The following is a 27,008-nucleotide window of genomic DNA, read 5'->3' as shown; positions in this document are numbered from 1 at the left end:
CAACAAAACAATCCTATTAACCCCAGTGCTTCTGTTGCATAGTCGTTAAGAGCCATGTGATGTTCAAACGGCCTGTGACGTGTGCTTGGTGCATGCCCGGAGGCCGGTGACAATGAATGAGACCTCAGTGGCCTTGCAAAATAACTTCTCATAAGCCTATTCCCATTGGGGAAAACACACGCAAATCTATTGAAGGGAAATCTCATTAAATACGCATTAACAGTGTCTATCTATGCATTTGATCGATGCAATAATATATATTTTTTAAACTGATTTTGAATAATAAGCAAAACTCACCCAAAGTGGAGAAATATGCTTTTCATTGGACAAAAACAGGAAGCGAGCAACAAAGAGCACATGGTCTCACACAAAACTCATGAATTGACACATTTGATAACTTCCGTCTTTTTTTTTTATTAATGAGGTTCACAGAACAAACCACGTTTTGTATTATTTAGAAAAAATACATATTCATACTTTAAAACATCTGACCTTACATCTTACATAAAATGTGTTTTTCTTTTGCACAGCAAAGATATCACATTTCTGTTTAAGACAACATAACAAAAAAAGACATAATGTACATTGTAGTCAATGTGACACTTGAGTAAAGTCCACAAGAGTGCAAAATTAAACAATAGATGGGGTTGTCAGCTAAAAAAAAAAAAAGGGAAAAAAGTTTGGCCCCACTAAGGCAGGGGTGGGTAACCTGAAAAAATACAACTAATGAGCATATGTGGGGGAAATGTTGCATGGCAGGTGGGAACAAATGCACTTTGCATGCCATATAAGGCCTGCGGACCAAGGACCGAATAAAATAAAAACTAAAAAATATATATTTTTGGATCTTAGATATCACATTTTCAACAGATGATGTTAGTTTCACCACTGGGAAAACTTGGGTAAACAAGTCTTGAGACAAATCCTCTTAAATAAAAGAGACGGAATTAGTCCTGCAATTTGGCAGGTTAAAAACACGCATCAGTGTGAATGTTTTTCTAAACCCTCCTCGCATTGTTGTAGAGGCACAAGTTTAAGAAAGTCTCCATGCTGTCAACAGGTGGTTTTGTGTCTTGGGGGAGACACGTTGGCTCAACACACAACAATGGCTTAGTGTCATATTATTTCACTGTACTTTTATCTGCTCGAAGCCGTTGGAGAGTGCGTGGAGTTCATGGCTGCTCTCTATGGACGATTCACTCCCAGTGCTCTCCCCTGATAGTAGTCTGGTAACTTTGAGGTCAGCTTTCAATGTCTGCACGTCGTTGCCTATGCTCATCTCCCCCAAATCGTTAATAATCTGAGTGAGTTCTTGTTTACCATTGGCTACACATTCCTCCGTGTCCAGAATGTCCTCGCATTCAAAGTGCATGGCCTTCTCCTCCTCCTCCTCCCCGAGCAAGTCCTCCGTGATGGAACCCAACTTCGGCGCGCTCCGGCTGCGCTCCACCGGTGGCTTGTAGCAGCACTGGCCGTTCAGCAGCTTCCTGAGAGGCGCCAGGGGGATTGTTTGCTCCCCGATAAGTTGCTGCTGCTGGTGCCGGGCGTCGTCCCTCCGCTTCAGGCGCTTGAACTCCGCCAAAGCCGTGGCTGAGGTCTGGTACAGCAGTAGCGCCATGGCTTTCGCCTTCTCCGGCTTGGACACGAGCACGGCGTGGCAGCGCAGCATCACCGCCTTGTGCTTCATTTCGTGCCGGTAAATCCACACGAACACCTTGGGCAGCCTCGGGTCAGCCACGCAGTAGGTTATCCGGTGCAGCAGGTACAAGTGTCCCGGTCTCCTCGTCTTGTCGTCCACGTGCACCATGCGGATGCCCTGCGAGCTGATGGTGAGCCGCATCTTGGTGCCGTTTTTCCCCATGTCACTCTTGCCCCAGATCTTGCTCACCGCCACATCGGTGCAGCCGTCCCCCTTGGACTGGATGGTGGTGGCGTTGCCCAGGTAGAGTACCGTGTACGTGGGATCGTCGCTGGTGATCTTGACCTTTTTCCGCTTGGACTTGAACATGTTGCCCACCCGGTTGAGCGCGCTTTCGGGGCAGGACTTGGCGAAGGAGGTGAGCGCCGAGTAGTTGAGACTCACCGCATAGCCCTTCTGCTTGGATTGTTTGTCTTCCTCGATCAGGTCGAACTTATTCTTCTTCCAGGGCAGCATTTTAGAGCCGTTCGCAGCGTGCACCTCGACTGAGAGAGAAGGAAAAGGGAACTTTAAAAAAAAAAAAAAGTCTAGTGAATGTCTAGTGCTTTCTAATCGTAGTCATGTGTGAGCTACTCTACGAAACGCCGTACTTCATGTGTCCATCCTCTAAAGTGATCCATCGCAGCATGCTGTGCGTGAAGTTGTCAACTGAAGGCGAGCCGACTCGGCTCTGAAGCGTATATAGTGGCACAAACCATTTCGGTTGTGTAGGGGGGAGGGACCGAACCAAATGAGGATGCTGATGTTGAGAATGTTGTGAAACGAAAGCCTCATAAGGCAAGAGTCATCCTCACGTATGTATGACGCCACCCTCCGGTTATTACGAGAGCTGCATCTTCAAGTACAGTACGGTATTGTGCATTTGTTATTATGACGAAATTAAATACAATATAGCCGAAGTACTAGAATAAACCATGAACATTCATTATTATTTTAGCATTAAAAGAAAAACTATTTACATATGGTACTTTTATAATTTCCTTCTACATTCTCTGATAGATGGACACATAGCTACGATATAGAACACAACAAATTAGACTAGTTTCTGTATGTAATATTTTGTGTTAAATTTACTAATCGTCCTAAAATTCTGTAGCATATGTTTTTTTCTTTCCTGTATCTGTTTTTTCCCTGTATCTTTTTGGGGGAACAAATTTGCTATCGTCCCGCTTCCTTTCAGGACATATTTGATAGTTGGACACATATTTGGAATGTTCCACAACCGCATAACACAGATTGGCTACAAGATAAATGATACATTTAAGATTTTGTATATAAAAAATGTTGTTCTATTGTATTCAAATACATCATTCTAAGAATACGATTCTTACACAACATAGAAGTTGTCATTGTCAAGCTTTTACTGAATTGGTATGTTCCACTTCCGGTTCTTCCGTCAACAACCCATTGCACATGTACCTCCGTAGGTGGTGATTTCTCGTATTTTTACAGCCAGATAAATACTTTTTTGAGAGGGTGAAGTGATACTGTAAGAGGTGTGATGAGTAAGAAGAAGGCTGGAGGAGGACCCGCACTGGGCAGAGCTCTGATAAAAGAGAGATTTCAGACAAGCCGAAGCAAAAAGAGGGGCGACACATGGGTACGACATTTACACAGATATGTTCTCGAATCGGGATGCTTTATCACTTAGTTTGTCTTTAATTAGTTTTCTTTAATGACATTTAAGTAGTTAAACACGGTGGGAGTGAATACGTCGTTCCACATAGAATTTTCTGTCAGAAGGTTGTCACTCAGTTAATTTTTTTCAAGTTAAGTAAGCCCTTCGTTGTGACTGTCAAGAAATTTTGTAGTTGGGCACTACAGATCAGCATGGCTGATTTGGACGTTTGTGATTGCATTTCCCGCTATGAGCATTGAGCAACTGCAGTATAGAACATGCTGACAGGTGTATATAATATTACTGTTGCTAAAGGAGGTAACACAAATATTAGGTACAACACTCAATTAGGGGTGCAACGATCACAATTTTCTGGCCGATCCCCGATCTTTTAAAAAGTCTGACCTGGCGATTTTTGCCGATGCCAATTTTTTCCCCATTACAAGCAACATATACCTTCTGTGTTCCAATCTTGTTTGATTGGAAAACATTGAACAATATCGGTGAAATAATACAAATGGGTTGTTTTAACTGCACATGAAGTAGTTCTCTCAAATAAAAATGAACATCCCATTAGTCATCTCAGCAGAACAGGACAGTGGCTGACTTTTTCAGACCTCTGAGGAGGGAGATGAGATTGGTGGAAAAGATCAGTTAATTTTTTTAAGGGATTGACCAATCACCAATCTTCCAAAATTAAGGAAATCGGCAGGCCGATCGATCGGTGCACCCCAACACTAAATTTTACAATTAAAATGACAAAATACGTCTAACATTACTGAATTACTTGAGTGCCAATCCGAACTGAGTGCAGTATTACAACTGTTGCGGTAGGGTAGAATGTTGTGCATGGTGTGTGTAACAGTAGCGGTATGTTCTCATGCCAATGTTGTGTATGTCATTTAATTCTTATTGGGCAACTTTTTATGTTTCTAGCTGCACACCAGTGAGCTGAATGATGGCTATGATTGGGGAAGGTTGAACCTGCAGTCAGTGACTGAACAGAGTTCCATGGATGACTTTTTGGCTACTGCGGAACTAGCAGGAACAGAGTTTGTAGCTGGTAAGTGATCCTATTATGCACTCTTGTAATGACTTAAAAAAAAAAAAAAACATCAGTTCCACAATTTCATTAATATTCTGCCTTAGGCATCAATTACTATGCCATGATTTAACATAATTTTATTTTCATGAGAACAATTTATAGCTTGTTGTATTTTCTTGTATTTATCATAGAGAAACTCAACATCAAGTTTGTACCAGCAGAAGCTAGAGCAGGTTTATTAACAGCTGAGGAGCGAAAGACGCTGAAGAACCTTCATGAAGACAACAAGCATTTTCTCAGAATCCCTCGACGGTAACTTTAACCCCCAAATAAACAAAATCAACATTTACTATTTTATATTATAGTATTTTTATTTCTGTTTTTCCCCCAGCCCCCACTGGGATGAAAGCACCAGCTCCGAGGCACTGCAGATGACAGAAAGGGACAGCTTCCTGGAGTGGAGAAGACAGCTTGCAGAGTGAGTCATCTTCTGAATACTATTTATGTGCTTTAAACTTCTGTCATTTATAAGTCTATCAAGAATGTAATTACTGTTGCTTCCTTAGGCTGGAAGAGGAACAAAAGTTGTGTCTCACTCCATTTGAGAGGAATCTGGAGTTCTGGAGGCAATTGTGGAGAGTCATTGAGAGGAGGTAAAAAATAATAATAATACATTCACGGTCTATCTCAGAATGCAGTCTTTGAAAATCGAGGTGCCATTTTGTGACTTTCTGCAGTGACGTTGTTGTTCAGATCGTGGATGGCAGAAACCCGTCACTGTTCAGATGTCCTGACCTGGTAAGCATGTTTGTTTTTATTCCGATTCATTTTGTCTCCATTGTGTGGTTTTCATTACATTGTGATTGTGTGCCACAAGGAGTTATATGTAAACGAGGTGTCAGAAAATAAGGTGAACATGCTGCTGGTGAATAAGGCAGACCTGCTAACCAGGGAGCAGAGGCGAGCCTGGGCCAGACACTTTGAGAAAGAAGGCCTGAGGGCAGTTTTTTGGTCCGCCCTGGCGGAAAGTGACAGGTTGGATGCAGAAGAAAAGGTGAGCACGCATGGAAACCAACTATAGATTAAAACATACACAAGGACCCTATATTATACTTGTTTATATTTTGAGGGAGTATAGAGTTCAAGTGCCCTAACCCCCCCCCCCCCCCCCACCTCCAAATAAATACATAAATCTGAATATCATGGAAAGCTTATTTATTTATTTATTTAAAAAAACAATGTTCAATTTTTATAGATTCTCTACACACAGAATGAAATATTTCAATATTTGTTTTAATGTAATTTTAATCATCATAGTTCTGATTACTTAAAAAAACAACAACAACTTTGAATTACTCTTTTGTAATTGAATATACTGAAGTAAACAAACTTTTCTCCTCCACGTTCCACAGGGCATGGCGACGGAACAGCCAGAATCTGCAGAGAGTGACCAAGAAGATGGAGCACAGCCAGACAATGAGAGGTTGAGCTTGAAGGGCGCAGATTGCAAGGATGAGCAGAGCGAAGACAGCGACAACAGCGAGGGACTGCGGGAAAGGATAACTGTTGAGGAGGAGGAGTGGTTTACCGCCTCAGAAGATGAATGGCAGGATGAGGAGGATATTGTTGGCAAATCGAATGAGACCCCTTTCCGTAATTCCTCTCGCCTGTTGCACAAGGACGAGTTGTTGGAGGTGTTCAAGATGGTTCACGATGGGCCCAAATGTAAAGAGGGGCAACTTACAGTCGGACTGGTGGGTACATCTTTTCAACTTACTTGTCGCTCCCTTGTATTTTTAATTCAGTGTATCAGGAATCGAAACAAGCCGTGGGGTCAGAGTGGACTAGTTGTCGAGTGCATCTCTAGCTGAAATGAACCATTTTTTACCATTACGCATTCAACAGGTTGGTTATCCTAATGTGGGGAAGAGTTCAACTATCAACACCATTCTTAGAAACAAAAAAGTGTCAGTCTCTGCAACTCCTGGACATACAAAACACTTTCAGGTGCAAACCGCAACCGCCTCTTTTATCACTATGCACTGTCGAGTCGACCGATTTGTGATTAATGTGAGTGTCGCCTCATGTTTCACAGACTTTGTTTGTGGAGCCAGGGCTGTGCCTGTGTGACTGCCCTGGTCTGGTTATGCCCTCCTTCGTCTCCACCAAAGCTGATATGATCTGCTGTGGGATCCTGCCTATTGACCAGATGAGAGACCATGTGCCAGCAGTCTCTCTCATATCCTTTGCACCACGACAGAGAAACGTATTTCCGAAAATGTCACGGTATCGCCTTCTCAAAACAGTTTTATGAACTTTAACGAATGTGTTAAGTCTGCCAAACGGTCCCTCGGCATGTACTGGAGGGCACGTATGGTATCAACATCATCAGGCCACGAGAGGACGAAGACCCCGACAGACACCCCACTTCGGAGGAGCTGCTTATGGCGTATGGATGTAAGACTACTTCCTTACAGGAAAATAATAGAAGTGGAAATAATCAGTTACGGGCGATGTCATAAGTAAAAGTCTTGACTGTCATAGCAGGTGTAAAAATAAATTTAACTTCAAACTTTGACATTTTCACTGATTATTAAGAGCACCAGAGTCCTATTCGATTGTATTAGCATGACTGTTGTCATAGCAACAGTTTTACCAGGAACTAGAAAACATTTCTTTAAAGTGGAAGTCAACCTACGTGACCCCACTAGTCTAAACATGACATTCTGATTAATATTACATTTGTGGAATGTGAGTTATGAAGCAAAATCCAGCCGTTTTTATCCATTTTGCCACTTGCTGTCGACTGAAAATGACATCACAGTTGCTCAGGGCTCAGGCCATGACCAATCACAGCTCACCTGTTTTCTGAAGCTGAGCTGTGATTGGTTGTGATGTCATCTTCAGTCGACAGCAAGTCAGATGGATTAAAACAGCTGGATTTTGCTGCTTAACTCATATTCCACTAACATAATATTAACCAGAATACCATATTTAGACTAGTGGGGCTGCATAGAACATATTATTGACATTTTTGGGGGGTTGTCTTCTCCTTTAGTAAAATAGGTCAACTGGTGGCTTTTCTTGATATAATTTTTTTTGCGCGCCTTTATGCTGATATGAGCTTTTATGCAGTAAAGTTTTCTATTAGTTGATCTTGTTGGGCCATAAAGTATATTAGATATCACATTTGTCCAGTTTCACTTTCTGAGGTGCAAGATTAGATCTTGTTGCATGTTCAATCTGTGCCTGCGTGGGTTTTCTCCGGGTCCTGCGGTTTCCTCCCACATTCCAAAAATATGCGTGGTAGGCCGATTGACCAATCCAAATTGTCCGTAGGTGTGACTGTTGGTGCGAATGGTTGTCTGTCCATGTGTGCCCTACGATTGGTTGGCGACCAGTTTAGGGTGTACCCCACCTCCCGCCCATTGACAGCTGAGATAGGCAAGGCAAGGAAGGGGAGTTTATTTGTATAGCACATTTCATACACAAGGCAACTCAATGTGCTTTACACAAGGAAATAAGCATCGACAAACACAGTAGTTAACAGAGCAAGAAAACAAAAGTTACAAAATGTACTAAAATAACATACATTGACAATGTTAAAACATTAAACAGCAAACTTTAAAAACATTTAGCATAAGAAAATTAAAAATAAATAAATAATAATAATAAAAGAGAAAATACATGATTTAAAACTGTTTAAAATACCTTAATCAAAGGTTTGTGAAAAAAACAACGTTTTCAACCTGGATTTAAAAGCGTTTACACTCGGGGCTGACTTTACTTCTGTTGGCAGCTTATTCCATTTGTGTGCAGCATAACAGCCAAATGCAGCTTTACCATGTTTAACCAACAAAGACAAAGAAGATGGTCTTCAGTTTTTGACTCTTCTGTTTACAATTGTTCTGTTTTGTGTATTACCAATACCAACCATTTGTTTTTGTTGCTTTCAGACATGAGAGGCTTCATGACATCACACGGTCAGCCTGATCAGCCCCGATCTGCTCGCTACATCCTGAAGGATTACGTCAATGTGAGTCAAGTTTAAAATGCGCCATATTTATAACAACAATGGCAGTTTACCTTAATTGAAGTTCCATTTCAAAGCCAGGATACCATCATAGGAAGCAATTTACTCTTTTACAGGGAAAACTTCTCTACTGCCATCCTCCTCCTCACATAGAGCCCGAGGACTTCCAGCCACAGCACAGCAAATTCCAGAGAAGTGACGTAGACAACTGTGACCTTCCCAGTAAAAAGGGAAAAGTCAAGAGAATTGAAAATACGGTGGACAAGAACTTCTTTCATGCGGTAAACTACATCAGCAACAGCATTTTTATCAGGACGGTTTAAAGACTTGACATGAGTTTGATTGGGATCTGTGTGCTTATTTTAGGAGAATGTACGAGCGCTCTCTAAAGGAGTCCAGGGTGTGATGGGCTACAAACCAGGCAGCGGAATCGTGGCTCCTGGGAAAGCTGGAACTGAGACGATGGTGGGAAAACCTTGGAAGAAACACGGCAACAGGAACAAGAAGGAAAAAGTCCGTCGACTTAACAAGCATCTCGATGCCTGATTGTTCAAAAGTGAAGGATGGAAAACACTCAATATATGCCATTAATTAGTTAACTGGGAACAAAATCCATGGGTCTAAAGGCCTCTTAATCATGATTATGCTTTAATGTTAACTAAATGGCACGTGTCATTTATGGAGTGCTATGGTTTGTAGCTCAACATATGGAATACATTCAATCAACTGGAATATCAGTTATAAATCGGAGCATTAGGATTAGTAAACATAAACTCATTTTTGTAATACCCCAGTAGGCATAAATATTCATTCAACCTGTACATCACCCCATGTCCATTGTACAGAACATTTTGACATGAGTTATGTACCAAATCAGTGTTTTGGATAAAATGATGAGATATTATGTATGTGTCATGAGTTACATCTTTTCCATTTCCACACATTCACATTGTAGCACACTTGCATGCATGATGTATTTAAAAAAAAATATGGATAGGACACACCTATAAGGATATCCACACAGCTACATAAACACATATATGTTGGAGCAACTGCAGAATCTACAGAAATTTTGAAAAGCAAATCAGTTCAAATAAATAACTTCACATTATATGTGAAATATGGAGAGTTGTCAAGTGAAACAATGGCAAACGTTTAAACACTTCCTCAAGTAGGAAAGATGCCCCTTTAAAATTAAAGTTACCCAATCGACAGATAGCAAAATGCTAGTGAATGGGGTAGATGCCACGGACTTCCGGGGTTTACACTACAGACACTGCACACTCGCAGTCTCGCACCCGTCGACGGGAATGCGCAACTGAGGGGCACAAAGGCGGAAGCTTAAGTACTGAGACGCTACCCACGCGTCGCAAAGCGGAAACGGAAACAAAGTTGATGGGTGAAAACCCAGAAGGCCCGCCTCCTCTGCGGCATATAGTCCATAGTATTTATTGTACAACGTAACTAATCTTTGTCAAGTCCCACCTCCAAATAAATATTCGTGCCATTTTATTGGTCAATTTATTCAAGCGCGAGACAGCATGCAAACGTCCCACCAGGTATCGACATGGCCACACCGAGCCAGGAGAATGACTGGACCAAAGAAGACTACAACTCGTTTCCTTCGAGTCTCCTCAAGTTTTGCACCATTTATTTCACCTCTTGCTTTACCAGTAGTATTAACACAGGACAAAGTTGTTTTTCCATTCGGCTAGTTTGCGTATCTTTTCTGCTACTACTGATCTCATGTCTACAGTAAGTACCTTAAACTCAAAACTTTCTCTACCCCCCCCCCCCAGTTTAATCTTTAGGTTAATATATATTGATCAATCAGATTGATCAGTTTGTTTGGATGGCGTTATATAACTAAAAGACGCAACGATAGCACAATAATTGAACAGCTGTGTTCATGTATTCATATGTACATAGATACCTAATTGAGCGGGTTACTATACGTCAACGCGTCCGCCATATTGTGTGTGTCAGATATGCAATTACTGTACATTTAATGCACAGAGTTACTGCCACTCATTCACCCACACAAACACAATTTACAAAACATTTGGGGGGGAAATATGTTCACCAAAACAACGTATGTAGCCTAACTTTTAAAATGATGATACATTTTTATTTCTGTGAAGGATATAAAAAAAAGTAAGCTAAGCGCCTATTTATGTGACTGAGATATGGAAATTATTTTTCATCATGATTTTGTGTACAAATGCTATTTATCTGCTGCCAAATGCCAGTGCTTCAAGTTGCAGCGTGATCAGGTTGCACCACCAAAGCAAAGAGTACTCTTATTGCATGGTGACGGTCTGCTTTTTCACCTAATCTAGATGTCTAACTTGTTCCTTTTTCCTGCCTTTACCTTTCCAGTCTTGTGGGTCAGAGGTGCAAACGATATGGAGGACGTCCTGGACAAACCGTGACTTCTCTCTACTGTTTCCTTGGTAATGTGTGTGGATTCACTGGAGCTGTTTTGTCCAGACAGCTGCACATTCAAGTAAATATGACAATCAGGGTGTTTAAAGCTCATTTTAGATTTTAAGTCTCACTTCTCTGCAGGTTTTAATGGGAATTACCTCTGCTGCCTTGGATATGGTAAATGTTATCTCCTGCTGTATTCCACTGTGTTTTTGCAGGAACTTGCAAGCAGGTAAGTTTGAAATAATGCAATAGTCAATCTGATGTTATGTTGTACAATAGATTTCTAGACTACTGATTGTCAAAATATTCAAGACTAATAGTCTAAAAGATTAAACAACAAAGGCTTTTATGTGGCATTGTGCTTCAGAGAGAAGGCGAAGAATGATTAAGAGACGCAGGAGAGCTCACCTTCTTGCAGTTTGTCTCCTGACGGCACTCACAGGAGGTTTCCTGAAGTTAGGCATCCTCCACAGTCCAGCAGCAGACGGGATCCCCCGAGGGAGGAGGCTGCTTTATGTTACCCTGCAAGTAAGATTCCGACTACTAATACTAAAATATAAAGTGAGAAAGAAGAGCAATGATGAGATGGTGATGTCTTGTCATCACCTTTAAAAGCATTTACAAATCCTCCACACTCCAATCAGGTTGTTCTGCTGTCTGCCCATATACTTGTCACAGCCACTAGGGGGCATTGTTGCATATACTGTACAGTGATGCCATTATGTCACAAAAAGCAGCAGTTTGGCAGATATCATTTGTAAAAAATATTCTTAAAAAAAAAAGAAGAGGATTCAAATTGTATGTACGTATGTCTGCCTTCCTCTTACTCCCTTTTCCAACACCTGGATATTGTACTAGGACAACACTGAAATCCTGGGGTACACCCTTGGCCTGCTGTCTTTTGTCATCACCTCCACCTCCAAGTTCCCCAAACTTTACAGAGTTGTAAGTAATTGTATTCAATTCAATTCAAGTCAAGATCAAGTCTTTGTCTCCAGTCTGCAAATAGATTTCAAATAAAATGTTTTTTTTGTTTCCCGCATGCAGCACAGAGGGAAGACACTGTCAAAATCTCACATTTGTACTGGAATGCTGTCCTTGCTGGCTGCCGCCCTTTATGCTGCTGCCATACTTCACTACGACACTCGGGTCAGCTTCCTCCTCAGGGCCATGCCTTGGCTGCTGGCTGCTGTCTGTGGGGCCTTACTAGACCTTCTTGTATCCTGTTCATCCAAAAACAATACACATCTAAAATTTGCAAAGCACACATTTGTCCATGATCATGATCTTGCTGTGGTTGACCTTTTGACACGCATGTCAGATTATGGTTATCCACTTGTGTCACATGGGAACCAGGCAGCAGCCTATGACCTTTTCTCTAGAAATGGAGAGCCTCCTGGGCGACTCATCCAAGGACAAAGGTGCCGTGAAGCATCATAGGAAACAAGTAGGTCCCTTTTCTTTGAGTAGGTCCTTTTGAAGATGTTCCAAAAAAATCAAACCTTTCTTTGTTTAATATACAGGTAAATGTTACTTTTTTAAATTTGACCAAGAGCATTTTCTTTCTTTAAAGGGCAAAAACTTCCATTTGAACGAGATGGGCGGCTACATGGACGTCAGTATTGACACCACAAAACAAGTAAGCAATGTTGTCGCACAAACCAAACACTGTCCTCATTACGTCACATAAATAAATAAAAAAGTGTCCTTTCAAGCGTGTAAAGAAATGTACTGCATATCATACTATATTGTTGACAGATGTACCCCAGAGAGGCGACAGAGTGCGCCAAGGTGGCGGACAACCAGGTTCTGAGCAGTACGGGCCCAATGGTACGAGTTGATGATTGTGATGCATCATGTGACTCTTCAATTGTCAGTTCTGATCTAGAGGTGGGTAGGACTGATTAAGTAATGTTCATTCCTTATCTGTTACTTGGGATGATCACGAATACAACATTTCTCCTCGTGGGTACCAGTGCGGTACAATACTACTGTAATCACACGCTATTACGAGTACCACTGAGGAAAAGCCACTAGATGGCGCCTGACTACTCTAAAAGTTTACACTCAACCGATGCCGTTTTGACTGAGCAGTTTTGGAGGTATAAATAATAATGAAAATGCTTATAATACTGTTTGTAGTATGATATAGTACAGCTGTACAATGGGAACGACAAGAATGGTAATAAACATATAGCTGAATGAATAATTACTAAAGTGCCAATCCAAGCTCATGCATTAGATGTCCTCAGCTGTTGCGCAACTGCTTTGCAATGTGTAAGAAAGTAGCAATCAGACTTTCACATGACTGTTGTGTTGAGTGAGTCATCCAGTTATTAGAGGTCATTTCCACGAGACAAGCGGTCAGCAAGTTTGATAAGATGCTTACAGCGAGAACTTGGAATGCGTGTGTGATCATGGCTTCATAAAGCTACGGATGATAAACATAAGAGGTAAGCTTAGCATGCCTGATACAGCGGAACCACTGTAGTTAAAATGTGGTACCATTGGCAATTCGATCAACATTCTTTGGGTTGGAAATGGTAAATTTCTAACTACCGTCATGCATGATGCCACCCAAGAGCTCTGTGTACCTGACTTGGCTTCAGTTCAGTATCAAATGATTAATACTGGATCTGTTATGGCTTGTCTTCATTTTTTTTGTTTGTCTTCCTGGAAAAAGCAAGTGTGTGTTGTGATAAGTTGTATCTAACGACTTGGAGGACCATATAAAGTAAACGTTCATGTATCTTTACAGACCTTTAGCAACAACTAACCTCTGCTCCCTAACAAGTATTGATTGTGTCTTCTTGTTGGGTGTGTCTCCTTATTCTGTGATAGGACGCTGGTCCGATAAATGACACACGTGTTAAATCCTTTTTATGCAGAATCCTTCATATGAGACCTAGAGTCGCAGTTGGCCTACTAAAATGCATTCCAAACAATGAAAAGGTACATTACTTTTTGAAGTTGCATTTGTGACTACTCAACATGTTGCTAATACCTCTGACTCACTTCCTCCAGTAGATTGGCATAGAATGCGCCATTATTGTGCAGTTTCTCCATCATGATGAACCAGAGAGTAGGCTCGAGTGCCGGGAAACGTTTGACGTTTTATGCGCTGCTCAATTGTTCTCCTGTGACAGATTGTTGATTAAAGCCCAATGCTGGGCGGGGCGCGTCTGCATAGGAAAGTGGTTGCCGCTTTCTATAGGGGACGCGCAAGCGCTGCTATTTTGGGAGATGTTTTTTTTTCTCCTTCTCATGAGTTACTCGAGTTTGTTGTCTGGTCAAATAAAATGAATGCTGTGTTTATCAGACTGCAAGTCACAATTTTTGTCGTTCCTTCGACTTATATTTGGTTGCAACTTGAAACGTAGCTCACTGGTTTAGCGTGCAAGGCATGCACCACAACGAGGATGTACTTGTTGCATTACCAAAAGGCGCAGTAAGCGATCAGGATTTTACCTTTGGCCATAATGCGATGTGGGATTCTAGTTAAGTCATTTAAAGAAACACAAACAAAAAAAAAACACACTATAAAACTAAAAAGGAAAAACATTTCTGTCGTTAGAAGCAAAATTCCTATTCCAACCGGAATGCGTTTGCTGGCCTTTACACGAACAGGGATTTTGGGTATGAGTCCGAGCGCTATTGGTCCTCGTTTTTGTAATAAATATCCCCAAAAAATGTGCAAAAATTATAGTGCAGTGCAGCTTATGTTTTTCCTTCTAGATGAGTTTTCTATTTTATTTTATTGCTGTGTCTTGTACTCTGGAGCGATATAAAGTTGGTTTGTTTTCTTAATTTTTCTCCTTTCGGACACATTATTACAGGTTACATCGATCACATCATATCATTTGCATAATTGACATCCGAAAGAAGGGCTGACGGGTAGAAGCTATGACATTTATTTAAATTTTTACAAGAAGGCTATACCAGGAAGCTAATAAGTGCCAACTCGAGTGCTAAAGCATTGCGATAGCGAGTGTCCAAATAGCGCTTTCATGCTAACAGGTGGTTGCTAACAGGTGGTTGCAAAGCACTCGTGCGCATACAGTACATTGTAGCATCTAGCAGATGCTTTGGATGAATCAGTGTTGTGCTTTTTCTGTAATTTCATGTGGAAAAGTTCATTTGTGCTTGTGGTATATTGCTTTGAGGACACCTTGGTTTGTGAAGAATTTTGGTTTATGCGACTGACGAGGTAAAGATACAAAAAGACCACAACAAATTTCAGTAAAAATTTTACATAGACGTGGCACTTGTATCTCCATAATATTATTGATTGAGATCTGGATAAAGGTGTGGATACAACATTTATTAATTTGACAATCATTCACTCTGAAATGAATGGAATGAAAAATGCTCCATTCATAACTTCTATTCTGTTCTATATGAGCAAGGAAGAAGCATGTTTACTAACAAACAAATGGACCCAATGCAAGTAAGGTGACCTTGTCTTAGTGCTCAGCTCGTGAGGTATGTGTGATTATGCCGATTCTAAGTGATTATATGTGGATCTCTCCTTGTTTTCTAGTGGGATTTTGAAGCGGGAAATGCACAGTGGCGTGAACCAAACACAAAACCACAGAATGGAGAGGCGTTCCCCTTGCAAGAGTGGCCAAGTAACCCCAAACCATTTGACATACGCACCTACGCCTCATGTATACTCCCTCGGAATGATGTGTCTTGTAACCAGGCTGTCAACCAGTCCAAATGATAAAGAATTCTCATTCAAATAGTTGGATTATAATGCATATTTGAGATTCAATAAAAAAAAAAAAGCATGTGATCTTGAATACTGTGAGAGATTTTTTTTTTTTAAACGGTTACAAGATGTCTCTCTTGCTGCACTTTCAGGTTGTTGGGTTACATATTGTATTTTGCTAGTCACTCTAGGCCAGTGATTCCCAACCACTCTGTAACGGGATATTAATGTGCCGAGAGATCATGAGGTCTGCAGTAGGAAATTATCCTACAGTTGGTTCAAAAATTATTTATTCCAAATGATATATCTCCATCTCCCTATGCCAGTGATGTAAAGTGAGAGGCAGATGAAATGCTCTTCCACTAAATAGGAGAAGGTACATTAACCTGTGTATTCACTTTTGCCATTACACTAAGCAAGCACAGATTTGATATGTTATAAGTAAATATGAGAGTAAATTGTAGTAGATTAAATTGCTAGTATTTTTTGTTATCAAAAGCCCTTTCTTAATATTGTTTAGAAGGAAACAACTGTAAAGTTGTGGTGTGTTATACTGCATATTTTTGTATTGATCTGATACCAAGCAAATACTGCATTGGGCCAGAATCACGATATCAAAACCGATACTTTTCAATAATTAAAGTAGATGTATCATTTATTGCTACATCTCAATTAATATTCATGACTTTTAAAATGTTTGGTGATTGTTCATTTTTTATTATTTAATATTTAGAAGCCAAGATGCAATTAGCACACACTTTTTAACCATACATTGGCATGCCTGGATTTTATTTTTAAATCAACAGTGATCGCTGGAAGACATTTTTTGCATGGAACTACGCAAAAATTTGTCAATTTATTGTACTTATTTTCCCTATTATTTTTTTTTACTTAAACAAGCTACCACTCAACACCAATTATTATAAACTATAAAAAATTTAATTGGTTTCAAATATATTGTGTTTAGAGACTCTTAATACAAAACTCATTTGTGCATGCAAGTTGTTCTGGATTTGTTTAACAGTCTGTAATTATGTTTTGTTAAAAGGTAAAAACGGCTGTGTGCATTGGAAATTGTATAGGAATTAGGGACTACTAAAACAAAAAAAACAAAAACCTGGACCATGTTGGTCTAGACTGGCCTCCCAAATTTCCGAGAGCAGCCACATCACTGCCCTAAGGCTTCGCTTGATTACGTTTTGGGCGTGGCTCTACTGACAGATTTTTAATTAAATGTTCAGTTATAAAAGTACAGAGAAAATGGATCTTTGGCATTGGTGAGCAGAAAGGACTTAAAACAGTATCCTGAAAGGGCTAGATCATCATTTTGTTTTTCGTACCACAAACCGTTCGGTCATGTCAGAAAACAAGACAGTCATCCCACATTATCATGGTAAAAGGAATTTGAATTTCAGATCACTACGTCAAAGCAATGGAGGCTATTACTAGTGATGGCAAAATGAAGCTTCATGAAGCACTTGTAATATTTTTTGACTCCTCTTGCTGCCACTCTTGGTTGAAAGATGCAGTGGAAATGTAATCAATTTCCTTTGCACTAGCCTTTATATTTAAATTAAGAGCACCATCTAGGGGAGTCAAAAAATATTACAAGTGCTTCATGAAGCTTCATTTTGCCATCACTAGCTATTACTACATCCAAAACTTCATTCATGGAGAATGTAAGTACAATGAAAATCATTAGGACTATTTGACGATTGTAGCGACTTGTTGAATGTCGCCTCTGCAATGGCATATGGCTCCTGGTACGATCATGTGAGAGATTACTGGGAGGAGCGAGAAAAGAGGAACATCCTTTACCTCTTCTATGACGACATGAAGGAGGCAGTGATTTATTTATATATATTACCTCATCCTAACCCAACTGCTTCCGTGCCTAAGAATCATGGGAAATGTAGTCCTACTATCCTAATGCTGCGGTCGCCGGTCAGACCCAGTGCAAGCTGAGCTTTTTTGGTGGTATATTTCCAATGTTACAATTGCTGCTTTTCCACTAACAAGCCCAGGATCTTTGCGCTTTTGGCAAATGAAGTTCTTGGTTGTAAAAGTTCCGCAGAAAATGTATAATTATGTTTCCACAGCTTCTTTGAGTTCTCTGTAATTAATTCAAATGAGTTTGATGACGTATGAGTTTGATGAGCCCAGCCGATGTAAAAACAACAACGACCCCAAATTTGACCAACCAATCAGCCTTGATCAGTGCAGCCCGCCCCCTCAAAGTTCTAGCCTGGCTCTGCAAGATCGTGGTGATGAGATAGTACTCGGATGCCCCCTGGGGAATTTAATGAAACCGGAAATTGTTGTTGGTGGGGAAAAAAAAAAACGCAAACTGAATTTTACCAAGGTAAATTGAAAAGTTCTCCAAAAGTTCTGGCCGAGGTAAACGGCCCAGCCAGCTTTCATTAGCTGCCGGCACAGAACAAAAAAAAAGGTTGGGCAATGGCAAGTGCATTGACTTGTTTAGCGCTGTCGAACTGCCAACCAAAATGGCATTAAGCATTAGCTAAAGCAATAACACAACCAGATTGACTAGCGATTACATTTGTTAGATAGTTCCTGGTGAAAATTTATTGAATATTAGATTTTTAATGAAATTATAATGGCCTGGTTTTTAATTTAGAAAATCTAGTCACCCTAATCAAGTAAGACCTAGGTTAGTATTTGTGGCTCCCGGGACAGGTATTTACAGGTTGTGGGTGCAAGAAGAGCGTGAGCGTCTTACAAGACTTGACATAAACAATACAGTAATTATGTGTGGAAAAATTGTCTCTCTCTGATGACATCATCAGCCGCATCGTGGACCAGACCACCTTCAAGAACATGAAGGATAATCCAATGACGAATTACACCTTCGTTTCCAAAGAGATTTTTAATACTTCCATCTCCAGCTTCATGAGAAAAGGTCATTCAACTTTTTTGTAGCCATAAACTCCCATAAAGCTACTGTAAATTTTTAAACCAAATTTTACAACAGCATTGAAACAATAACCATCTATCCATTTACTTGAAGCTGTCTTAAACTGGTGGTAGGGAACTTTCCTATCACGGGCCATTTCCGCCAAAGTTCCTCATTCCAACATTTTAACACTTGAACTACATTTTAATTAATATTTGTCAGCATAATATAACAAACTGATGCATACAGAAGAAGTTGGTGATTGGAAAAAAAATGTTGACCTCTGAGCAGTCATCAGAGTTTGATTATTGAAGGACTACGAGAACAAAATGAACCAAACGCAGTAGTAATGGCTTGGCAACATTTCAATGGCTTCTGCTTAGAGTGAGTAATTTCTCTGTTATTGCTTGTTATAACCTTTGCAAAACACCACAGTAAAATAAAATCTATAAATATCAACGATATGAGACTATTTGTTATGCAGGTCCGCCGGTCTTGGGGGCGCTATAGCTAAACATGCTACACAATGTTGCACAGGTTTCTAAAATAAGTAACTTTAAGGGCTTAAGAAAAATCACTCTGTAAAATAAATGTAATTTAGTACAGTAAAAAGCAGTTACAATCTATCTGCATTGTCGTAAGATACACAAGGCAAACATTAGAGAGTTGTTGCTTGTGTCGCTACCTTTGTCTCGCTGTTATTTTCTTATTTTTCTGTGGCCATTTGTGTGTTTACAATTAAGAAGGTGAGATCACCAACTAAAGTGCTACACATAATATTTTTACAATGAAATTTACCGGTTCTTGTTTCAATACTGATTGTCCCTTATTTGAATAAAATAAAGATAAGTGAGTGACAAGTAAGTTCACACCCAGACAAACAGCTACTGTACTGGTACAGTAGCCTACTTGGAAAGTGCAGTGCAAACATCATTTAGAATTTTGACTGTTGCATGCTTTACATGATGGGAAAAAAACAACAAGCTGCGTATTGAATTGCTTTTGCATGTGACTATCATACAAACCAGGCAGATTGTTATAAAATCTAAATAATCCTCACAAATCAAATTACAATGATCCAAAGTCCAATACTTTTCATTGAGCGGAGAACTTCCTTTCACCGAGTAAGACCGCCATTTTGACTTGTAACCTAAGCTCGGAATTGTCCTTTCCTGGCTACAGTAAATTCTGCTTTGTGTGAATTCTCTATAGAAAGAAATTTTAATTTGCTCCAGAACTTTACTTCATGACAACAGCAGTGCTCACATTTTAAATGAGCACTTTCCTGAAGTTTGATTGTAGAACAATACAATGATTAGATAAACTTTATGAAGCACATTTGTACTCCTTCCTGTTATGTTTCCTTGAATGACTGTCAAAAAAAACAAATGAAGTGCGCTGAAGCAGTTACTACTGGTTGAAATATAATTAGCAATTATAATGACATTTTTGCAAATTTAGTTGTGGGTGGATGCAAAGTCCAAATTAATTAATAAACCCCTCATGTCTTAAAAAAACAACAACTCCTACATGGCGTTTTAATGAGATATTTCCTGAAATTTATAATTTTTTTAAAAAGAAAAAAAAATCATACTAAGGAAGGCTTCAATTTAGTTTTTTAATCCCTATATTCATTAACATTTTTTGTCTCATGAACAAAACAGTTGGAATCAGTTTGATTTTCTTTTATAGTATCTGGTTACTGAACTATTCGAATGAGTCGTTTATTGCAGTGCTTCATGTGCTTGGTCCAGTTTTGTGTGCGTTTGACGCAGACTGATGTCATCATAAATGCTGAGTTGGCATATCTATCTCTGGGCCTCCTCTTGCCCCTTTCAAGATCGGGTGTCAAAGGAAAACACATGGTGTCCCAAATAAAACGATGGAATCCTGTTTGCAGAAGGGATGAGGGGCACGGATTAGGACATCAAGCAACAGTTTGCAAAGGCCCGTTGTGTTTTTCTTGGCCTGTACGTCAGCGATCGCCTTACTTGCTGAAGGCATGGTCGACGCCATATTGTCTGAGCCCGCAGGACTTTTTTTTTTTTGTCTATTCTGCAAATTTTGCAATTGCTTTAGACACAATAAATACAAAAAAGCTGAGTCATTGTCAAACATGAGAATACAATACAACAGGAACTAAAGGCCAATCTTTAGCTGCAAACATTTATGTGACTCATGAATTGGACTATGTTTGGAAATGCCATTGAGTTAAACAGACTCAAAGTTCATTACATATAAACCTCAATGCCAATGAATTTGGGATGTTGTGTAAACGTAATTACACACTTGACTTTAGTCATAACCCGGAAGTCCTTACAGCCTTCAGCACAAAGCATTATGGGACATGTAGTCCTGCATGCCTACTAATATTATTACTACTACTGCTACTACTACTACTACTACTACTACATATAGAGCGATAGAGGTGGCAAAATTAATCGAAGAAATGACAACCGATTATCAAAATAATCAACATATTTTAATAATCGAGTAATCAATAGCAGCATTATTTAACTTAAAATTGTCCAAATCTTCTGATTTCAGCCCCTTAACAGTAATTATTCTCTGATTTCTATAATTGTTCATGCAAGCAGATATTTCGTTTGTGTTTCATCAAAATAAGACATTTGTAAACATCTACTTATACTTTGGAAAACAATGACTAAACCAGTAACTCGATCAGTTTCAGAAAGGTTGGTGAGTACATCACGCCCTTGTGAGTGATATTGCTTAATTACTCTTTAGTTGTTTTTAGTCACTATACTATACTATACTATACTATACTGAATAAACAACAATATTTGGTTAATAAATAGTAATCAGGAAAAACTTTTCATAATACACCTTAATGCAAAAGTACACTTTTTCAAATTATTTGATTAATTGATTGAATTATCGATAGAATAACTTGATTCTAAAAATATTTGGTGGTAATAGCCCTAGTTCAAACTGATCAATTTTATTTTCTTTATTCATTTATTTGTTTGCAAATAGGGTACTCATCTTATTTGATGCCTGCAACATGTTCCACAAGCAAAGCAAAATTTGTCTTTGTTTACTTGTTATGTTTACTCCATCAAGTCCTCTTGGTAAAAGATACCTGTACCGCAGTGCACCTATACTCCTTTGTCAAACTAGGCTTTTTTAAATATATATAATTTTTTTTTTTAATAAACCACAACGGAGGTTAAAAAGTCATCCACATTTGATTGGTTGGTTGATTGATTGATTAATTGATATCATAGGGGTTTACACACTATGACGGTAACCGTTTTGGAGAAGCACGATATTTCCCATTTATGTGTTTGTTTGTTTGTTTGTTTGGCGGCACGGTGACTGACTGGTTAGCACGTCCGCCTCCCAGTGCAAAGGTTGTGAGATCAAGTCCGGGCTTCGGCCTTCCTGGGTGGAGTTTGCATGTTCTCCCCGTGCTTGCGTGGGTTTTCTCCGGGTACTCCGGTTTCCTCCCACATTCCAAAAACATGCATGGCAGGTGAATTGGACACTCCAAATTGTCCATAGGTGTGATTGTGAGTATGGTTGTTCGTCTCTGTGTGCCCTGCGATTGGCTGGCAACCAGTTCAGGGTGTACCCCGCCTACTGCCCGAAGCCAGCTGGGATAGGCTCCAGCAACCCCTGCGAGGACAAGCGGTACAGAAAATGGATGGATGGATGTTTGTTTGGTGCGTTAATGTGCCAGCCGTCTGAAATTCACCTTTTTCGAAAATAAATAAATAAATAAGTAAACCCCACCAAGAGTTATGTTGCATTTTAAATGTGAGAATTCCATTGTGAAGTGTGGAATGAGCTTCAGAATTCACCCAATAATAATAATAATAATAATCATAATAATCATAATATTCAGACGCTGGTTCCTTACATTATGTCCTGTGACGTCAGAAGCGTAACGTTGTCACGTCCTGTAGCTAGACTCACAAGCCGGTTCAGGCCAGTTCACAACGCGCAAAAGTGGAGTGTCTCGCCGAGCCGAGCTGTCAACACAGCACCGCCTCCCCACTGGCATTGTGTCCACGCAACATTTTGCTGTCACGAGCCGCATCTCTTCTTCAACGACGTCCCCCCCAAGGTAGCAGCTGCTCATACCTCACGATGACTCGAAGGTGATCTTCAGCGTGTCCCGGTGGTTCTGGGTGAGTGTGAGCGATACCGCTGTCATCTTCACACATGTGTGGCAGCAGTCGCTATTTAGCTTTTGCTAACGCTAAAAGCTAACAGCCGCAAGTGAGAGACCCTCGTTGAAGACAGGGCACCGGCATGAGGCTGATGAAACACTAGATGAAGACTATGGATTGTATTTAAGGTCGCGACATGGTGGACGCTTCAGTATGGAAGCTGTTTTGGGTGGCGGGTTAACTCCGTCCTCGCCGACGTTAGCCAGCTAGCTCGCTAACATCTCGCAATGTTTTCCCCACTTGGGCTTGTACGAAATTCAGTCAGTTCTGCTTGATGTTTGGAATGTCTTCAACGTGACATCTAAACTTGATGGTTAACCAAAGGAAAACCGAGATTCAAAAGGTTTACAGTCATCAAAGGATTATTCACTGTTTAGTAATTTTTATCTGATTTCCCTCGCGCAATGAATAAAGTCTTTATTTATCTTGTCGACATATCAAATTGAAGATTCTAAGTATTTATCAACGTAATTATCCAAATCAAACTTCGTGTCACAATATCCAAATGTGCATGATAAAAAAAAAAAATTCTCACTCCTCCAGGTCATGCTGAGCCGCAAAGTTTGAATCGTTGCAACTTCTCTGAAAACGGTACAAATTGAATAAGGCATTTCTTTTTAGAACAGTATTAATGTGAAATGACAAATTGTTAAAATGCTGAGTGTGGTTGAAATGGTCACTTCAACCAGAGTACAATGCGCCAAGAATTTGAAAATCGGTAGAAGGATTTTGTGCCAATGCTTATAGAAAATTTGGTCAAAACACCTTCAAATTAGGGGTGTAACAAAAACCAATTTGCATCGGATCTGTCGGATGTCTTTTACCAGAGCTGTGCACCAGGTATCAGTCAGTATAAATCAATTTGACGTAGCTGATAATTTGTTGTTTCTTTGAATTTGGTCAACTTGAATAGTTTGGGCTACGAGGAGCTTTTATGTGTTGTTGCATATTCAAGACAAAAGCTACAGCTGCACCACATATCAAATTGTAATCCCACAGACTTGAATCAAATCATTTCATTTTAAAATTCTTACATCCTTGAGTGAGTCATATCATAACCCATATACCAAGAAACATATTAAATCTTTTTTTGTGCTCGTAAAACAGTGTCACTTCAATATTTCGCAACAAGTCTCCTTGACTCTTGTTTTGTTTGCTATTTAGGGAATCCCTTCTCGGATTTGCTAAAAAATGTCAGTTAAAAATATCCACACATAAGCCCATATGGTCTGAGCGGTTCAAACGCGCAAATGGAACATTTTTCATGAGAAGACCAGTGTGGGAACTGCAGTAGAGTTTTATTTTTTTAATTTGTGAATTTAACATATATTATATATCATGATTATAGAGCTGCTTGAAGAGCATATTCCATGTTTTGTTTTAAATCTAAAATTCCATGAAGATGGCAGCTACTTGTCACGTTGCTAATAATAGTAGGGGAAGTGTTTATTTACCCTGTTCAATTAGCGTGTTACATTTCTGTCCACATGGATTCCACAGAGTTTGAAATACAAAGAGAAAGATAAAATAATACAAAAAGAGCTAAAAAGGAAAATAAAATAAAGGCATAACAGTACAAGAGAAGTACTGTAGTTGTACATAAATTGACGTTTTACACTGAGAAGAATATACAGTTGAGTTGTAAAGTCATGGAGCAGCTGAACAAATCATGCAATGTCAGGCTGTGTAAGGTCAAAGTGGAAGCATGCCATCGGTGTAACAGAACTGGACTGAAGTAACTATGCATACATTTGATTAGCAAGACTATTTAAAAAAAAAACAAAAAAAAAAAACATCTAGTTAAACTATTTTTTACAAAAACGCTTTTACTACACAGGAGATGGTAAAAGAATGGGTGTAATGCAAAGCACTTGGTTTACTGTTAAGTTTACACTGTTTGATTACGTTTCAGTTGTTTGAGTGTAATGTCTTAAACAATGCTGTCAAAGTATTTATCAAACAGCTTTAGTGACAGACCTGAGGTCCATGCATAGTCAATAAAATGTAAATAACATACAAATATACAGATACACCATATGAGCCATTGAAAAAAGTATGTCAAACATTAAGTGAGCCAACACTTGATTAGTTACCCAGGGAATGTGCATAGTTAATGTTTTATTTCACTGCAGCTGCCAATGTAATTTGCTAATGTTTAGAAAGGTGCTTGGAAGACCAGCTTGACCTTCCATGGCCACTGTAGCAAACATCCAAACACATTGGCATTAATTTCCACCTTTTTCTGACAACACATTTTGGGGAAATCTGATGATTATTATTATGATGCTCAGGTACCCAACTTGTACGAGTTCAGTGATTAACATAATTAAAAAGGCAAAACACTTTTCTTTTTTTTCCTGAAAAATTGTTTCATCACTGTCTAATCTTTGACTATCCAAGGGAGGGATTGTTAGTGCTAATAAAATGTTGTTATCAACTTTGGGAATAGGTGTTTATCGCATATCATACTGTAAAATTCATGGTGAACTCACAAACTTATGTAAGACACATTAGCTTTCACCTGTTTGTCACAGCCTGCTAGCATTATAAGGTCACACTTTTAAACTGTTAAACCTGAGTATTAGGGCTGGGTATCGATTCTAATTTCCTGAGTTGATTCGATTTAAATTCACAAGAGTTCAGTTTGATTCAATTTAGACGCCATTCCACCCCCCCCCCCTTTGATTAACTTTGATCCGATATTGATTAATTATGGAACATAACTTCTTAATCTTAAATATCAAGGACATGATAAAAACTCTACAAACATTAAATTCCAAATAAAAATTTGCTGAGGAAGCAACTGGTTAAATGATTTAGTTTTTTTAATGAAGTTTTTACAGAAACATTGACAAAAATATATAACAAAAAATATTTTCATAATTCTAATTAAAAAATTGTAAATATTAATTGAAAATATTCTGAATTGTGTTGAAGTGCAATAGGTCAGCACCCTTGCTCTGCAAGATGAATTTTCGCGGTATTTGTGAGTTCACAAACTCCGTAGAATACATCTTGTACCGGGCCCCTTGATTTTCTGGTGGTTCGGACCAATCACAGAGCGACATTGTGTTCGGGGCGTGATGTGCAGCTGTGACAAAACCAGGAAGCCACCGCCGGGGCAAACAAACAAACCTAACATGGGTGAATAGACGCTGCAATAAATTTTGTTCTTTCAGAATTACTCACCGTTTCCTTGTTGAATGTTGAACAGCGAGAGGCGCTTCGTGCATTTTTAGCTGGTAAGGATGTTCGTGCTTTATCGACGAGAACGCAGACGGCATTTTCATCCGTGGCCGTGATTGGTCAAAACAATCGCGCATGACGCATCGTCCAATCAGCTCGAAGTATTGTACAGAATGTCCCGCCTTTCCCGAGCAAATCACGGTGGAGCAGTCTCAGATTGTTATTGTGGAGAAACTCCCTTGAGTGAATCACAATATCAATCTGGCTACTGCCAGGTTAATAAGTCAGGTCTTTCATAAATGTAAGAAATAACTTTTAAATTCATGTGAACAGTAAATTTCAAGAAAACAGTAAGATACAAAAGTATTTGGCCTTAAAAAATCTATTTTCTTTTAAATTTATGGGAAAAAGAGATATAAAAATAATCGATTCATGGTTATATGAATCGATATCGGGCTCGAAAAGGAAAATCGATTTGATATTGATTATTCTTTTCTTTTTTCTTTTTCTTTTTAAACCCAGCCCTACTAGCTATTGGTAAAGCATTAGCTCATTGTTTCTAAATTATTTTCTGTTATCTATCACATGCCACTCTCATGTAGTTTGGCCTTTTTGATCTTTGGCCTTGGTAAACCATGATTGCTATACACTCTCTAGCCAATCTTACAGACTTGGCCCCGCGACACTGATTTTTATCAGATATTCCACTGTATCTGAATGAAGAGATGCTCGAGTGTCTGATTTAATCCTCTTGGCAGAGATAGGTCTTGTCTTTTAAACATCATGGCGATTACCTTAAAGCCTACCAACCAACTCTTCTCTTGCAAATTCAGTGTTTACAGCATTTTTGAAAAATATGTTGATCGCAAAAATATTCCCCATTCACACGAAAAAAATAGCTACCATTACCACCAGTCCACCACCACTCGTAATATTATAGTAACCTTCTCAGGACTGTGGCGAAGTGTTCCCGACAGGCATTCAAGGTCATCAGCACCACCATGGCCCACTAGTCATCCTTGTTCTCTGGCCAGCTATCATGATTGAAAACGTTGAAGCATTTGACAGCCTGAAAAATGAACATCAAACAACAACTTCTGGTGCTCATTTGAGAACTACACATTATGTGCACACCCGCTTCTGTGAAGTTCAAAAGTATATCAAACAGCCGTGGCA

The 27,008-nt window shown here is 39.4% G+C and overlaps 4 protein-coding genes across 6 annotated transcripts in view; 3 read left to right on the top strand and 1 right to left on the bottom strand.

Annotated features, from left to right (window-relative positions):
* Positions 1 to 389: 389 nt before the first annotated feature.
* fam43a (family with sequence similarity 43 member A) lies at positions 390 to 2,370 on the bottom strand. Its single transcript, XM_086088190.1, has one exon. It carries the CDS (start codon positions 2,153 to 2,155, stop codon positions 1,127 to 1,129), a length of 1,029 nt encoding a protein of 342 aa, XP_085944316.1. The 5' UTR covers positions 2,156 to 2,370; the 3' UTR covers positions 390 to 1,126.
* A 703-nt stretch (positions 2,371 to 3,073) lies between these two features.
* On the top strand, positions 3,074 to 9,299 carry lsg1 (large 60S subunit nuclear export GTPase 1). The gene is made up of 14 exons (XM_086090126.1): positions 3,074 to 3,299; positions 4,254 to 4,380; positions 4,554 to 4,674; positions 4,754 to 4,840; positions 4,929 to 5,015; positions 5,100 to 5,160; positions 5,240 to 5,416; positions 5,775 to 6,116; positions 6,268 to 6,369; positions 6,458 to 6,601; positions 6,696 to 6,819; positions 8,319 to 8,398; positions 8,512 to 8,676; positions 8,762 to 9,299. The coding sequence occupies exons 1-14, from the start codon at positions 3,201 to 3,203 to the stop codon at positions 8,939 to 8,941; spliced, it is 1,896 nt and encodes a 631-aa protein (XP_085946252.1). The 5' UTR covers positions 3,074 to 3,200; the 3' UTR covers positions 8,942 to 9,299.
* Positions 9,300 to 9,380: 81 nt separating this feature from the next.
* tmem44 (transmembrane protein 44) lies at positions 9,381 to 15,601 on the top strand. The gene is made up of 10 exons (XM_086090128.1): positions 9,381 to 10,150; positions 10,775 to 10,901; positions 10,964 to 11,054; positions 11,193 to 11,353; positions 11,684 to 11,770; positions 11,873 to 12,043; positions 12,147 to 12,272; positions 12,399 to 12,464; positions 12,584 to 12,715; positions 15,366 to 15,601. The coding sequence occupies exons 1-10, from the start codon at positions 9,963 to 9,965 to the stop codon at positions 15,546 to 15,548; spliced, it is 1,332 nt and encodes a 443-aa protein (XP_085946254.1). The 5' UTR covers positions 9,381 to 9,962; the 3' UTR covers positions 15,549 to 15,601.
* A 6,771-nt stretch (positions 15,602 to 22,372) lies between these two features.
* Positions 22,373 to 27,008, top strand: part of atp13a3 (ATPase 13A3) — a 29,063-nt gene continuing 24,427 nt past the window's right edge. For all 3 annotated transcript variants that reach the window (XM_086088813.1, XM_086088812.1, XM_086088814.1), the window contains exon 1: positions 22,373 to 22,604. The gene's annotated coding sequence lies outside the window, so the exon portion shown is untranslated. The remainder of the gene's footprint in view (positions 22,605 to 27,008) is intronic.

The sequence above is a fragment of the Leptonotus elevatus genome, chromosome 11 (assembly GCF_054856555.1).
Source record: "Leptonotus elevatus isolate MCC_2025b chromosome 11, RoL_Lele_1.0, whole genome shotgun sequence".
Lineage (NCBI taxonomy): Eukaryota > Metazoa > Chordata > Actinopteri > Syngnathiformes > Syngnathidae > Leptonotus > Leptonotus elevatus.
Note: the sequence above shows the minus strand (reverse complement) of the source record. Positions and strands in the feature narration are given on the sequence as shown.

Bases quoted from the DNA above. Each gene is read 5' to 3' on its own strand.
- fam43a (XM_086088190.1), bottom strand. From the start codon at position 2,155: ATGCTGCCCTGGAAGAAGAATAAGTTCGACCTGATCGAGGAAGACAAA.
- lsg1 (XM_086090126.1), top strand. From the start codon at position 3,201: ATGAGTAAGAAGAAGGCTGGAGGAGGACCCGCACTGGGCAGAGCTCTG. The intron at 4,841-4,928 runs GTGAGTCATCTT...TTGCTTCCTTAG, and splicing joins TGGAGAAGACAGCTTGCAGA to GCTGGAAGAGGAACAAAAGT. The intron at 5,161-5,239 runs GTAAGCATGTTT...GTGTGCCACAAG, and splicing joins TGTTCAGATGTCCTGACCTG to GAGTTATATGTAAACGAGGT.
- tmem44 (XM_086090128.1), top strand. From the start codon at position 9,963: ATGGCCACACCGAGCCAGGAGAATGACTGGACCAAAGAAGACTACAAC. The intron at 10,151-10,774 runs GTAAGTACCTTA...TTACCTTTCCAG, and splicing joins CTACTGATCTCATGTCTACA to TCTTGTGGGTCAGAGGTGCA. The intron at 11,055-11,192 runs GTAAGTTTGAAA...ATTGTGCTTCAG, and splicing joins TTGCAGGAACTTGCAAGCAG to AGAGAAGGCGAAGAATGATT.